Below are 15,478 nucleotides of genomic sequence, written 5' to 3'. Positions count from 1 at the left end.
CATTACAGTAACACCACAAGGCTGGAGCAATGCAATTTCAAGACAGCAGCATTAGGACGTGATATGGCTTTCGGCAAACTTTAGCCTTCAGTGGGGAATAAAATGGTTCTTGTGTGTGCTATCCGAAGCAAAAGGACTTGATGTTTACACACTTGTCCGTCAATGGCCTCGATGTGGCTTTATAAGTATTCAGAAAGCTCATAAGCCGTCTTTTAAACCAATGAAAGCTTTGTAAGTGCCCTGCATGTGTTTAGAGATTGCTTGCAAAGATTGGAGCTGCCACGTCAACATCAACAGTTTTGAGTTTCTTTTAGTTCGCTCTCACAGACATAGCTACGCTTGCATGTCTGTCTGCAGTTATGGAAGGTGAGGGTCTAGTCTGCACTATAGCATTTTATCCTACGTCTGCAAAAGAGGCGTGTTCGCTTAAGTGATTTATTTTTGAGATTTTACAAAATAAAATCACAATCGACTGAAAGTACGCAGTATTTCGCAAATTTTTAGATAATCTTTGATGGTAAGTCCATGAATCAGAGTGCGTATAAAATGCGCAAGGCCACCAAGAGGGTATTACACTGTATATTACAGCAATCTTCTTTTTAGGATTTCCCGCTAATTGATTTACAGGGGTGAGTTTCCCAAAACGTTCTTAGCGCTAAGTAGGCCTACTTCTTAACCTCGTACGTAAGAACGAGGTTACGAAGTACTTAGAGTTACGAACGTTTCGGGAAACCCACCCAGTACGACAGCACCCTGAGACCAACTAACGCAGCTTGTGTCGTGTATAGCCTACGCTTTTGTGTGACCTTTGACAAAAGACAAAATTTAGTTTAGGCTAATATCTAAAGACGCTACACGTTCGTTATTTTGCTCGTTTATAAGGTGTATTGAAGGTGTATAAAATCCTACCAAGGTATTTGGCTAGGTTATAAGGAAATGTAGAGTTTAATATTCTACCAAGGTATTTGGCCAGGGCCTTATGGAAATTTAGGCTATAATATAAGTAGAGAACTTTTTGTGCCTTGACGTAGTTATATATTTGCATGTTTCACTATCTGATGTTGAACATTTAGACTGCCCTGTGCTAGAGATTAACAATAACACCTATTTCTTGTCAGCACTAATATTGTTGTGCTATAAAAAACATTCAGATTTCCAAGCTGATGTCAGTATATCTTTAAATTCTCAGACGTCAGAACACAGACTGTTCAATACATTTTATTTGTTGTGACAAATGTGACAGTTATGATTGATAATACTGTCGAAGATGCGAAACGTATGGATAATATCTTAGGCTAACTGGTAAATGTTAAGCGATTTTTGTAAATTAAAGTATTAAATAGTTATAGTCTACTTCTAAAACGTCTATTAAAAAATATGATATAACGTAATATAAGGAAGTTTTGGACTTATTTTATACCACATTTCAGTTTCTTGATAAGAAATAACCTACTGCGTGCACATTTTCCAAGGACAAGGAATAATGAAACATTTTTAATGTTTTAAATTTTATACGACGTTCTATAAGGCGTAAAAAATGTGACGTGTGAATAGTCTACAAATTATGACATGTTGTCATAACAAAGCTTCGTAGCAGGTTTCAATGGGATAACGAAGTTTAATACCTAGTCAGACGAATTGCCGAATACATTGTCATCTTTTAAAAATTAGATTGATTGGGTCTTTACGTTTTTAGATTTATCCATCCATTGTACCTACTATGATCCCAGTGATGGTATTCTAAACTACATTCTCTTGTAATTAACTACGTATGACAAATAGTCAAGCGTAATTTTCTGAACTCTGATTAAATAAGCTTTAGTTTTAAACGAGTAACATACGACTTCAAAGGTATTGTCGGACAGATAAACATATTTTGATAGGAATATTTTCTTTTCTTTCTAACCAAAAACATGTCTTTATAAGTTCATGGTTTATGTCTCTTTTTAGAGTGGGGAGATCTTGTATATTCTGGAGAAATTAAATAGTTAATTTGATAGACAGGAAGCACGCGTGATTGAATTCTTGGCGGATTGAATCAGACCACTGTCTTGGTCGCCCTTGTTTCACGGGTCTTTGTTTCTGATCTTCTAAATCCCTCCCACTTGACTTGGAGAACCGGAGGAGAAAAAATCACTCTCTCGCTCACACACAAACGTTTTCACTTTTAACAGCAACGTAGTCGTCAGTCTGTGCGCTCAGGACGGCGCGATGGAGACGGACAGTTGTTTGTCTTTCTCCTCTCCTCCAAATAGGACCACGCCAGAGAATTCGCCGGGTTTGGAGCATAGTTCCGGCTCTTTCTTTCCTTGCGACGAGCTACAAAAATCACCACATCCTCATCTGCCCCATCGACACGGCTTACGGGGGGAATTCTTCAGCAGTCCGAGTGTGGGACGTTATCTGGACGGTGGCCATGCGGACTTTACGCACGGTGTTACCGCTGCAAACTCCCGCTCCTCACCAGGGAAACACAGCAAGTACTTGGAAAATATTTCGCCGGAGCAAAAGACTTTATCAATAGGTGGAAAGAACTCATTTTACGAAAGCAATTCTGATGGTAAGTGAACAAATCAAGAACTGAAGCAACAGCTAGAAAGTCAAGATTATGATATATGGCTAAAGCGACTCACAGCATTACGGCAAATATAATGTACAATGATAGTAACAGCACCTACACAACGATAATAAGGTTGAGATATCAACATTGCAACAATAATAATAACAACAACTATAATAATAAGTATAAAAGGACGAACCTGAAGTAAAGAGGTATAATTATTTTACCTCTTTATCATTATTTTCAATCATTATTTACCACTGTCGATTTCACGTAATTGAAAGTTGCTCGAGATAAAGGCCAATGACCCCCGAAAACTGTAGTTTTGACCAGCCTGTTCCGACATATGAAAATATGACTAACATGTATGACTATTGCGGCTCTAAATGGCAACCAAAAGACTTTGGGTGAGGTACGCGCAAATGCCCAACGCAACTAGGAAATCAGATTATATCGTACAATAATCAATAGACAGCGATCTAATTTTGCAAAGGTTGATGTCACTTTTGAATTTGTTATCCGACAAAAGTTGTGGAAATCGTAAGCGTAATAATCTCTGTGCGTAAAAATTGACCCATTCTCACTTTTCTTTTTAATGCAGATTGCAGTGGTATTGGACTAATCGTTTAACACAAGATTCGTTGGATACTTTATTAATTGTAATTAATTGTAAAGTTAATTGTAAATATCCAGCAACCATCAACGTCTTTCAAATGAATTTACTAACTGAGACCTTTTTATAATTTATTTGTTGGATTGTAGCTATTTTTTTACTGTGAGATTGATTGTTCGACAAAACCTGAAATAGTAACAAATCTTAGACAAAAGTGACAACAATATGTGGGCTTGGATCTGGTAAGAATTTATGTTATCTGTCAGCTGTGAACTGTTAACTGCAAAACAGTGTGAGGTGCAAAAAGTGTTTTTGTTGTTACAGTGAATAGATTACAGATTACATTTAAAATATTGCTTCTGTTGAGGTATACTAGGTTTTCAAACATTCATACTGATTAATATTCAGAATGATTAAGCTCATTTCTTCTATATAGATTATTATAAACGTGACCTTTGTCCATAGATGACTGACAGGTCAGTGCTTATCAGTATTAGTTTTTAGAAAACCCTTAGGCCTTGGTTGATATAAAACCACGAAAGGGCACAAAATATATCTGGTCTATGGAACACAATGATACAGTAATGCTTATGATAAAGAATTTGTTTGTGCTCATAAAGAATTTAGGTAATAGAAAATCCAAATAGGCCAGATGGCATACAACATGACATCATGACATTATGTCATAGAACATTATCACATTTCTCTTAACGCCTCCTAATTTTAAAACATGGGTCATTGAAAAGTTAGTCCGCAGTTGGGCAGGCCGTAGAAATCCACTGACCTGAAGTTTTGATTTAGTTATCCCAAATGTTCGTTTTAAATGAATATCACCAGTTTGTACGTTGAATTGAAATCCCTGTGATGGTAACGTTTAGATCAGTAGCATTACTTTTTACACATATTCTCCAAAACATCTCGAAATATTGCGCAAACCCCAAACCCGTTTTCAGTTCTCAGCCAGCGTGACACTGGACAGAACTACATGCTCTTAACCAAGTGTCTTCATGTGGTCTTAAATTACGATCTCTATGTGTACAAATGACGCTTCTCGACTCAAATAGCAGATGATTCGTTTATACGATATAAACCACTGTGCGGAAAAGAAAGCAATAAATCTAGCGTCTTAGTATTCTGATGATTGTACAGCACGTTTAATGACCAACTCTAAAGCCTATATCGTTATGTCAAGGGCGCGTTGTTGCGCTATGACCTGATTTCTTGTATGGTTTTATATTGGCCAACATAGTCAAACGGCAAAGTGAACATGACACAGATTTTCAAAAACACCGTGGGGCCACTGTTTTTGAAGGCCTTGTTCGCTTTATTGATTTTGCTGTTGGCTGTCGGTACTGGAGCACATTACGGGACTGAAAAGCTTTAGCACAGATGAACTTCGTCGCCCTGGATCGCTGCTATCTAACCAGCTATCTAGCTATTGCAACGTCCTTCAGCAATAACCGTATTTTGTAACGCATTACAAAACCCATCACGTTGGCAACAAGGGAAGATAAAAAAAAGATGTCATAATTGAATAATTAGACAATAGTTTGATGTCACTAGTGTATTTGCTTTTAGATAATCCTTATGAAATTAGCCAAAATACGCAAAATAAAATGTTCTAATGATCATGCATTACGCATCTAAAATTCATTTTCAGCGCAAAGACTGAATTAAGAATTGTACTTGATATCATCTTCCTCTGATGACATAGCTAATTAAACATATTCATTTATTTCTGCAATCTCTCTCTACTGAGTTGTGGGAATCATGAAACGTGCTGCCAGGCAATTCACAGCCCAAGGAAGGATGACATTTTCAATAACAAATATATAATCTTTCTCTGATTTCGATTAATTACAAAGTGAATGTTTGACTATTATATATTATGTCAGTTCAATAGAATATACAATATATTATATTAATATACAATAGGCATATTAAGGAGTTTACTCAAGACAATTTGTCAGCTATTTGCCAGTGATTTGAATAATTACTACTTCAACTTAATAAAATGAACCAGAACATTAAAACATGTGTGTACATAATGTAGCTATTATATGAAGATGGTATGAACAGAGCTGAATATTTGTAAAGTATGGGAATTACACTGTAAACTTTACAGTAATCATTTTTTTAATAATAAAAATAATTCTTACAAAATGGTTTAACAAGGACCATTACACATAGGTCTCTAATCTTTCTAAAATTACAGTGGAGTAGGCTTGACAAAGATTTGGTCATTACAGTTTAAGTAGGCTATTTTATTGGACGAAGGCTCACTAGCTGCAGAACAATAGCTTATGTTAGACATATTGGATATGAGAAGTTGTGTTCTCCTTTAATCAAATAAGCTTTTGTGGTTCAGTCCACAAATGTATATACATGGAAAAGATACTCTCTCCTGCTTAAGAGTACAATTTCCCTAACAAACAATTAGGTTTTCCTTAAACTGAATTTATTTGAGTATTTAGTACTAGGCTTAATATGTATCTAAGACACACTGTGTTGATATTCTGCACTACTACAGGTGTCTTTTTGTTTGAACCAAAGTATTAAACCACATTGTTTATTGTTTATTGAAAATTATTCTCATATTTGTTGAGCATCAGTGCTATGAAGCAAATAAGATAAAGTGTGCGGCTATGTAATGCAGACACTTTACCCGGTTTCTCTTGAGAAAAGTTGGTTTGTTAAATATATAGCTCACCATCTTAAATGTTTTTTAATTGTATGCAAAAGCATTGTCTGCAGCTGCAGTGTTTTCTTAGAGTAGCTCACCGTGGAGTATGATGAGTTTTATTTTCCACCAAATTCCGTCATGCTTTCTGTAGCAACAGATTCATAGATGATGACAAAAAAAATGAATAAAGGTATTTGTTAGCTGAGAGCTTTGTGTGCTTGGGGTCAGTTATCCACACTCTATTCACTAATCTAAGCCTGCTTATAGCTCCTAGAGACACCATCATCCCCAGTCCAGTGTGATTGCACTGCATTTCTGTTTCCAGTAGCAGAGAAGACATTGCCTAAGCCTTTGGGTTATCCTGTCTTGGACTCAGATTGCTGTGGCAAACTCAAAGAGTCATCAAACGGGCTGACCCAAGGAGACTCCATCGCGGACTCGATCGATCTGTCAGGCAAGAACAAAAAGAGGCGAAACCGCACCACGTTCAGCACCTTTCAGCTGGAAGAACTGGAGAAGGTCTTCCAGAAGACACACTACCCAGATGTGTACGCACGCGAGCAGCTGGCCCTGCGAACAGAGCTCACAGAAGCGCGTGTGCAGGTAGCTGGTTTGGCTTCAGCCTACTGACATGCCTTACACATCACATGCATGTTAGTAGCCTTATAAAAGAGACATAAGGGACATATATGTTTTTGTTTGTCTCTGGAGATCAAATTATATGTCTCTGTTGGTATTTAATTTTTCTTCTTAAAATGCTTTCATTTTATTTATTTAAAATCATAGTTTAACGAGAAATTACTAAATTATGTCAGAAACTAAGCACAATGATATCTTTTCACAAAAAAATATTAACCTTCACCTTCATTACCTCCACATGAATTTTAGTAGAGCTCATGAGTATAAACTAAACAGACTAAAAAACAACAACAATAACATAATCAACAACAATAATAAACAATCTCTCTCCGTAATCTGTCGTCTCGACAGGTGTGGTTCCAGAACAGACGAGCGAAGTGGAGGAAACGTGAGCGCTATGGGAAAATTCAAGAAGTGCGAAACCACTTTGCTGCAGCGTATGACATCTCCCTCCTGCCTCGTTCCGACACCTACCAGGTACGCACTTACAAAACACACACCACAGTCTACATGCTTTAGGAAGCCTCGATGCTACACACACCTGATAGCAGAGTTTCACGTTGTCTGATAAAAATGGTGCATCTACTGGTATTCTCCTTATCACATACATACGTTTGTCAATTTGAATGGTCCTTGAAATATTTTGCTAGCTGATTCAAGTCATTACTGCTTTGTAGATGCAGAGTAACCTGTGGCCAGCAGGATCAGGAGGGGCAGTGGGTGGGAATGGGGCCTGCGTCCTGGGTCCAGACAGCATGTCCTCCTCCTGCATGAGCCCTTACCCGCACCCCCACGCCCACACCCATCCCCATGGCAACCTCCCCGGGCTCATGGGCATGCCAACGTCACCTGCTCACCCTCCTCATCATCCTCACCCACATCACCCTGGCATCGGCAGCCTCTACTCTCTGCACAGCTGTCAGGGGGGCCTGGGGCCCCCTTCCTTCCAGCCAGGCCCTGAGTCTGACTACAAGCCCGCAGGCCTGATGGCGTTACGCATGAAAAGCAAAGACCCCGGCGGCCTCTTGTCTTGGCCAACATGACCGCTTGACCCGGCCTCGGCTAGCCAGTGACTGAGCTAACAAGTAACTTTTGGGTACATGCCGGCGCATATCTTAACACAGAAATTCAAACATTGGAAACACAGATTACTCACCCCTCATCAAGTGTAAGGAATAAATTCAGCCTAGTATTTTTTCTGATTTCTAATAATAATAATAATAAGTGGCTCATTCCCTGTATATACTGTTTCATAATATGTTTCCATATGGAAGCAAGTCATTTGTTAGTGTCAGTGTTTTTTTAAATGGTAGCCATACCAAAAGCTTGCCCTAATTTCAGAGCATTTCTAAGAATTTAATTCTTCAGTATTGAGCATAATTGCATAAACATTGTAATGTCCAAAGAATCGAATTACGGTTTTATTTAAAATCGTTAATCTCAATGTATGCTGTATTTTTTCTAGTAGTTTGACAGTCAATAAATGTCTTTATGTTTTGATTATTTTGTTTGTGGTGCTGTTGAGTTTGTCACTACAATAATCAGCTGCTATCATTAACCCATCATTAACCATCAATACCGATCGTTCATTAATTCTTTACTTATAGTTTAAAAATATATTTGCAAAATAATCAAAACATGTAATTTCTGCAAAGTGTATATAATGTCTGATATTTTGAATCATGTTTTGCTATTTTGGATTTTAGGTCACTTTTATGTAGCAGATGTAGAATAGTCATTTTGTTTGACAAGATCTTTTCAGAATTTCCACCAATGTGTTATCAGTACATGGCAGTTCTGCTACGCATAACCACTGCACTTCAAATGCTCTACTGATGATGGGTTTCAGGGTCTCCCTGTCATCGTCCCAGATGACATGAACTCCAAGACTAATGATAACTTACTGCACAGGGTTAACTTATTGCACAGTGAATATAAAGAAATGCATAAAAGCACATGGAAAAGACCCTCAGTACAATTCAAACAATGAAATGTACGTCCAAATAACATATCATCCTTTTGGTTACAAAGTGTTTTGCCATCTGCTCACAGAATACATCCTAGATAGTATAGTAGATAGGTTACAATTAAAGATACCCTTGAACCAGATTACTAATAAACTACAGGAATCAATGCAAATACACAGAAGTGCAAAAATATATATTTAGCCTCAGTATCGCAAAACATTAAAACCAATACTAAGTGGAAATATGCATAGTTACTATATCAAACCATGTAAAGTACAATGACAGCAAGTGCTTGAGGTTTACTCTGCATCGACCCAATTCTGATCAGCCTTGCCAACGTGCATTATATATTAACTCTAAAAGTTTTACTTTGCATTCATTGCGTATTGATCCCATTCTGTGCTTTCACATATTATGGGTTTATTAACATACGTGCAAGCACCATCCAGGCCAAGGGTAGGGCAATGGGTGCCTGCAGCACACATGACGCAGCTTAGTATGTACCGCTGCATGGGACAGTTCCATCTGGATCTAATGACCGCTTGCCAGTTCTGTCAGCCACTCTTTTGGAGCAATCAACCTAATTTAGATAATGCCTAAGATGTAAATGTTCATTACATAAGAGAACTGCACCACTGCGGTTACCGACGTTCAATGAGATTTTCGTTTTCCAGATTCTCCAAGTGAGGACCGTTGGAGGATTCATATGGGGGGAAACATTTGTCATTGTTTCTTTGGTTTGTATGATTAGCATGATAGTCATGCTGTACTGCATAAAGTGCCAGTCCAGCATACCAGGTTTTTGAGAGAGCTAACATATGTTTTCAATAGAGAAGAGGGAGCAAGACTGTCAGAAACACTCTCCACGCCCACAGCTTCAAATTCCAGCTTGGTCCTTCGAGACAGTATAGCCAGTTCCGGCTATGCAAGCAACCTGATTGGGTCCCAGATTATGTGAACAAGATATGGCACTAAGAGGGAAGAAGTGAGTTTTACTAGACAGAGTAGCAGTCCAGAGATGCTGCAGTTTACATGTGTTAACATGATGATTGCAGACCTTTTGACACATAAACTGATGCTGAATGTAAAGAAAGGGTTAGACTTGCTATGCTACTATAGTTGAAACATTACTCAGAAAATAGTTTTGTTGGGACAATGGTTTATTGAACACTGATGATAAATAAACAAAACAGTAAATGTATAAATAAACATATAAAAATATACACTCATCCACCCACTTTATTATAAATATGTTTCTGGAACCTACTGGCTGAAAATTTAATGCTAATTCAATTGCCAAATTATGAGGTACAATTGTTTCAAATATCCATTTAAAAAGTATTCACAAACACTAACTCATTTATTGACAAAACATTCTCAGTAATATAGTGACACGTATCTGATAGTGCCATGCCAGTTGAGGAACGCTAGATTACATCAGGCACTGTAGTGTTCACTGCTAGGCCGAGGGTAAAATATCCAGTCCTGTAATTTCCAGAGTAACAAGATATTTGATACAAATGTCCTTCATCACCTGCTCCAGCAAAGTGCACGCAAGTGGAATTAATGTTATGATTTAATTTTTTTCTAATATAAACATGCACCTTCTCCTACACATTTAGAAGCAATGTGCTTATGCACCTGATGAACGTAATAATTCATTTAAGAAACTACCATGATTGAATCTGTAGATACTAACTGCATAACGACGCAATATTTACGTATAAATGCATGGCTTTATGTTGCTAAATGATGATATTTCTAGTTTACTTTATTTGTATTTGTACAAATAAAAACCTTTAGAATTATACATCTTTGAAGGCGTAAAAAATACAGACGGCGACATCTGTTGAACATAAAGTGAACAACGTGGAGATTAATGAACGCTGCTTTGCTCGTTGCAAAGGTCACCTATTTTAAAAGCTAAATAAAAAACCACACGTTGTTTAAATACACGTGAAATACACGTAAAAAATTATTGCAAAACCCCTTTGATTCATAGGGTACGTCAATACTTCTCACGAATAACAATTACCAACGCGATAAAGCCCCGAAAAAGCCTTTCTTCCGCATGCCACGAGGGTGAGTGTTGCGAATGTGAGAAGAAGTCAGCTGGGCGTTCCGTGGCGCTCATGATTGACGTGCAGCACAACCAATAGGAATGAAGTCTGTCAGTTTTTCAAACCAAACAAATTCTTCGGGCGAGGTACGCCAAAGTCTAGACAAGATGGCGTATGTGGTTGTTTTGCTGCAATGATACCGAGCGATTTACAACATTTTCCATCTAAATTAGCTCAGATTGTATTCGTGTGATAGCTTTGTAAGTGTTTGATAGACGACACAAAGCCACAGGATATCCGACATGAAGGGAAAAGAACGGTCGCCCGTGAAAAAGCGTTCAAGGGCCTTGGATGATATACGAGACAGGGGAGGAAGCCACCCAACCAGCAAGAAAATGGGGGTTATTTCGATCTCTGGCGGAAGCAACAACGGCAGTAGTTCTACTAAAGGCGAAGCAGCTTCGGCAAGGAGGAGTTTACTCATCGATAAAAGAGACAGTCGGGATTTCGACGCACATGTTTCGAGTCGCAGTGGAAACAACCATAGCTACGCTAGCCCCGTTGCTAGCGCCAGCAGCAAGAACCACAGCGCGAGCCTGGCGCTCGAGCCGGCCGCGAGGACCAACTCTCGCGCGGATCAACGAACTCCGCTTCCTGCGAACGAAAGTGAGTACAAAACTCTTAAAATAAGCGAACTGGGATCACAGCTCAGCGACGAAGAAATCGAAGACGGCTTGTTCCACGAGTTTAAAAAATTCGGTGACGTGAGTGTTAAAATTAGCCGCGTCAACGACGAAAGGATCGCTTTTGTGAACTTCCGAAGGCCGGATGATGCCAGAGCCGCCAAACATGCACGAGGCCGGTTGGTGCTGTATGACCGTCCTTTGAAAATCGAGGCAGTGTATATGAATAGAAGGAGAAGTCGATCTCCGGTGGAGAAAGACCACTTTTCTGCAGTGGCTGGCCATAGACATTTGCATACCCAGAGGCCTCTATCCCCAACTGGACTAGGTTATAGGGACTACAGGTTACAACAGTTGGCTCTGGGTCGACTTCCTCCGCCTCCACCTCCGCCTTTACCCAGAGATCTGGAAAGAGAAAGAGAATTCGCCTTTTATGAAGCAAGAGCAAGGCCAGCTTACATTGCTGAGCGGGCAGCTGCTGCATTTCGCGAGGAGGATTTTATCTCTCCAGAGGATGACCAAAGAGCGAATCGAACTTTGTTTTTGGGTAATTTGGATATAACTGTCACAGAGAGTGATTTAAGGAGAGCTTTTGACAGATTTGGGGCCATCACTGAGGTGGACATCAAGAGACCCACTCGTGGCCAAAACAGTACATACGGCTTCCTTAAGTTTGAGAACTTGGACATGGCACACAGAGCAAAGATCAGCATGTCTGGCAAAGTTGTTGGCCGTAATGCTATCAAAATCGGTTATGGGAAAGCCACCCCAACAACACGCCTCTGGGTCGGGGGCCTCGGACCTTGGGTCCCCTTGGCTGCATTAGCAAGGGAATTTGACCGCTTTGGCACTATTAGGACTATAGACTACAGAAAAGGGGACACGTGGGCCTACATTCAGTACGAGAGCTTGGACGCGGCGCAGGCAGCCTGCACACACATGCGCGGCTTTCCCCTCGGAGGGCCCGACAGACGCCTGCGTGTGGACTTCGCTGACACAGAGCACCGCTACCAGCAGCAGTTTCTACAGCCCCTCCCTCTGCCCCACTACGACGTCGTGGCCGAGTCCTTTGTCCACCGTGCCACTCCCGAAGCCATCAGGGTCAGGGAAAGGACTCCTCCGCCACTGCACTTCAGAGAAAGGGAGCTCTATGCCGCAGCTGAGTGGCCGGCTCCGGCTATTCGCGAGCGCGTAAGGACTCCTGCGTTCGAGCCTCTGGATCACTTGGAACGTGAGCGGCGGCCGAGGGAGCCCTGGTCCTTGGAGCGGGAGCTGCCGGCCCGCAAGCGCCGCCTCCTGGAGGACGGGCGCCACTTGGAGTGTTCCCCGGACAGCAGCAGCGAGTGGGCGGCCCGCCGGCGAAGGCCCCCGTCCGTGGAGGGCAGCCCGGGCGGAAGCAGCCGGGACGGGCGTTTCAGCGACTCCGAGCGGCCCGTGAGGTCGGAGCGGCCCTCGCCGGTGCGCGAGCGGCGCGGCAGCCTGGACCGGGCGCCCGGGGAGAAACGCCTCAAGAGCAGCAGCAGCCTGTCCGAGTCCAGTGTGGGCACCAGCCCTCTGGAGAGGAAGCGCAAGACGGGGGAGGCCGGCAAAGGACTTTCGAAGCGGGAGCGTGCCGAGGCCTCCAAGGGCGGCCCGTCGTCCAAGCAGGACCCCGGCGGTAAGCTGAGCATGGCCTGGAGCGGCATGCTGCTGCTGAAGAACAGCAACTTCCCCGCCTGCATGCACATCCTGCAGGGCGACGTGGGCGTGGCCAACAGCCTCCTCGTGGACGGCGGCGGCGGTAGCGGCAAGGTCACACAGCTCCGCATCACCCAGCGCCTCCGCCTCGACCAGCCCAAGATGGACGAGGTGTCCCGCCGCATCAAGGTCGCCGGCCCGGGCGGGTACGCGATTCTGCTGGCGGTGCCTGGCGGCTCCGACGAGGCGTCCTCGTCCTCGGACCCAGCGGCGTCCACGCAGCGGCCCCTGCGCAACCTGGTTTCGTACCTCAAGCAAAAGCAGGCGGCCGGAGTCATCAGCTTGCCCGTCGGGGGCAGTCGTGATAAGGACAACACGGGTGTGCTCCACGCATTTCCGCCCTGCGATTTCTCTCAGCAGTTCTTAGATTCCCCTGCGAAAGCTCTTGCCAAAACAGAAGAGGACTACCTGGTCATGATCATTGTCCGTGGAGCATCTTAACAATTAGAACACACACACACACACACACGGAGAAATAATTGTAAAAAAAAAAAAAAAAAAAAAAAAAAGTGTCTCAATTGCATGCTGTGTAAAGCCTGGTTAAGCAACTAGCCTTTAGCGTAAAAGGGGTAAAGGGTATGTGTCATCTGTTCTGCCAAATACAATGCATGAAAAAAAATGTCTTTCAAAGAGCATAATTGGTTTTCATATTGCAATGTTTGTTTAGCATTGCAAGTAGAGTATTTGTCCAAACCACATCATCTTTGTGCTAATATCTAGCTGTATGAGAGTGGGTGATAAAAGGCAAGACAAGACAACTGAATTACAAAGCTGAATATTTACACAGTTTACTGATGATACGCCTGTTCGTTTTTGCTTAGCAAATAAATTGCAGGCTGTTCCCCTTATGTATGATAACTGTGAATTTAGTTCATGTAGGCATATCAACTTTTTTTTCTGATTTGAAGGGGGGTAATTGAGTTATTGTGATTTAATGCTTAGAACAATCAGTTGATGAACAAGTTGGTGATAAAGTGTAATATAAGCCTAGGTGTGTAGTTCTGCAGACACCTGGAAATTGTCACAATATTTCTTAGAATTGCATGTTGACTCAAGTGTCTTGTTTTGAAACCATGGCAGAGGTATTCACATCCAAGGTTCTGCGTAATATAGGCTAATGTATACAATGATAACACAGTCTAGTACTGAACTGTTCCTCATCCAAACAGAAGTTGTCAAGCAGTTAATGAAGCAAAAGATTATTGGTTTGTGCAAACTTTAATTATACCTGTCAAAGACCTGTCATTAACCCAAGTTGTTTATTTTGGCTTACTTAAAAATGTTTTGGAGTCATCAGACCAATGCACAGCATTTATGTTTCAAAATATAAGGGATTTACATGATTTTTGTACCATGTTGTCATACTGGTAACAGTGAAGCATCCTGTTGGTGTGAGAGATGGTTTCTATCAAGAGTTTATAGTATTTTTTTGTCATGTTCATTTTAGATTCTGAAAGTAGTTGTGTGGATACATTTCCCGTTGCTTTTCTTTTTATTCCCCACTAAGAGGTTGATAATCTGTGTTAAAGTAATGTAGTCAAACAATAGTTTCTACTGATTTCTATGCTTTTATTTTTTTAGTAATATCTCCCTTAGGAGAAATTTAGTCAATTTTTATAGGATAGCAATATTTAATACCCATTCAATAAACATCGCTGTCCTATCGTCCCAAATATTGGCCACTGTTGTCATAAATGCCACATTAGTGGCACTGAGGGAGCTTTTGTGCTGATACAGGGGTACAAAAATCACTGCAAAACAGTTCCTTGTGGTTTAATTAATGTAGTAATGTAATTAGTGATGTAAATCCTGCCAACATTGCTAATGTATGTAATATATACGTAAAACAATCAGTGTAGATCATAACTTAAAGATGGGCTGCACAATTAGAAGTCAATTATTTAAATTACTTGGTACCTTTTTAATATATTGTCAACGTGTGCTTGGCAAAGATGGTTGTTTTTGCCAAGCACACTTTGGCACTTTTGCCCCCCCCCCCCCCCCTCCCCCCTCAAAAAAAAAAAAAACACTGAGAAGCTCAAACTAGGTCATGTTCCTTGTAATATCAATGGAGTTTGTCATTTTTTAATTTGTTAGTGCCATAAAAGTAATTGGCACGCATTAGCTATAAATGTAATAATATATTCAATTGTGCAGCCCCATGTTTAAGTTTGGATCTTGCTGAATGGTCATCAGTTATATTTGGGTCATCATGATCTTGGGACACTCAATGTGTCTCAAATAGTTCCAAAATAGTAGACTATAGCAGATTTGTTCTAAACCCCCAGATCAGACTTATTCCTGTTTTCCCTTTTGCTCACTGTTACGCTGATTGCAGTGTAATGGGTCTGATTATTAACAAATGTGTAGGTGTCTTCTGTATTGTAGTTTTATCCTTTTAAAATCATACTAAATTTGCATTTTAAAACTTGATCGGTTTGTGAATTAAGATGATTTCTAAACTGCTGTATATGTATGAATTGGATATACTGTATCTTCAATAGACAGCTCACAGGAAATAAGGACCATTGCGCCA

General features: G+C 40.8%; 2 protein-coding genes across 3 annotated transcripts; both read left to right on the top strand.

Moving 5' to 3' along the window:
• Nucleotides 1–2,030: 2,030 nt before the first annotated feature.
• alx3 (ALX homeobox 3) lies at nt 2,031–7,914 on the top strand. Of its 2 annotated transcripts, none has more exons than XM_077001250.1 (4): nt 2,031–2,560; nt 6,233–6,459; nt 6,847–6,972; nt 7,173–7,914. In XM_077001250.1, exons 1-4 carry the CDS (start codon nt 2,212–2,214, stop codon nt 7,536–7,538), a joined length of 1,068 nt encoding a protein of 355 aa, XP_076857365.1. In that variant the 5' UTR covers nt 2,031–2,211; the 3' UTR covers nt 7,539–7,914. The 2 variants fall into 2 exon arrangements, with proteins under 2 accessions (XP_076857365.1, XP_076857364.1); XM_077001249.1 differs by having other exon boundaries at nt 6,182–6,459.
• A 2,743-nt stretch (nt 7,915–10,657) lies between these two features.
• Nucleotides 10,658–14,942, top strand: rbm15 (RNA binding motif protein 15). The gene has a single exon (XM_077003744.1). It carries the CDS (start codon nt 10,825–10,827, stop codon nt 13,381–13,383), a length of 2,559 nt encoding a protein of 852 aa, XP_076859859.1. The 5' UTR covers nt 10,658–10,824; the 3' UTR covers nt 13,384–14,942.
• The last annotated feature ends 536 nt before the right edge of the window (nt 14,943–15,478 follow it).

This window comes from Brachyhypopomus gauderio, chromosome 4, assembly GCF_052324685.1.
Source record: "Brachyhypopomus gauderio isolate BG-103 chromosome 4, BGAUD_0.2, whole genome shotgun sequence".
In the NCBI taxonomy this organism is placed as follows: Eukaryota; Metazoa; Chordata; class Actinopteri; order Gymnotiformes; family Hypopomidae; genus Brachyhypopomus; species Brachyhypopomus gauderio.
Note: the sequence above shows the minus strand (reverse complement) of the source record. Positions and strands in the feature narration are given on the sequence as shown.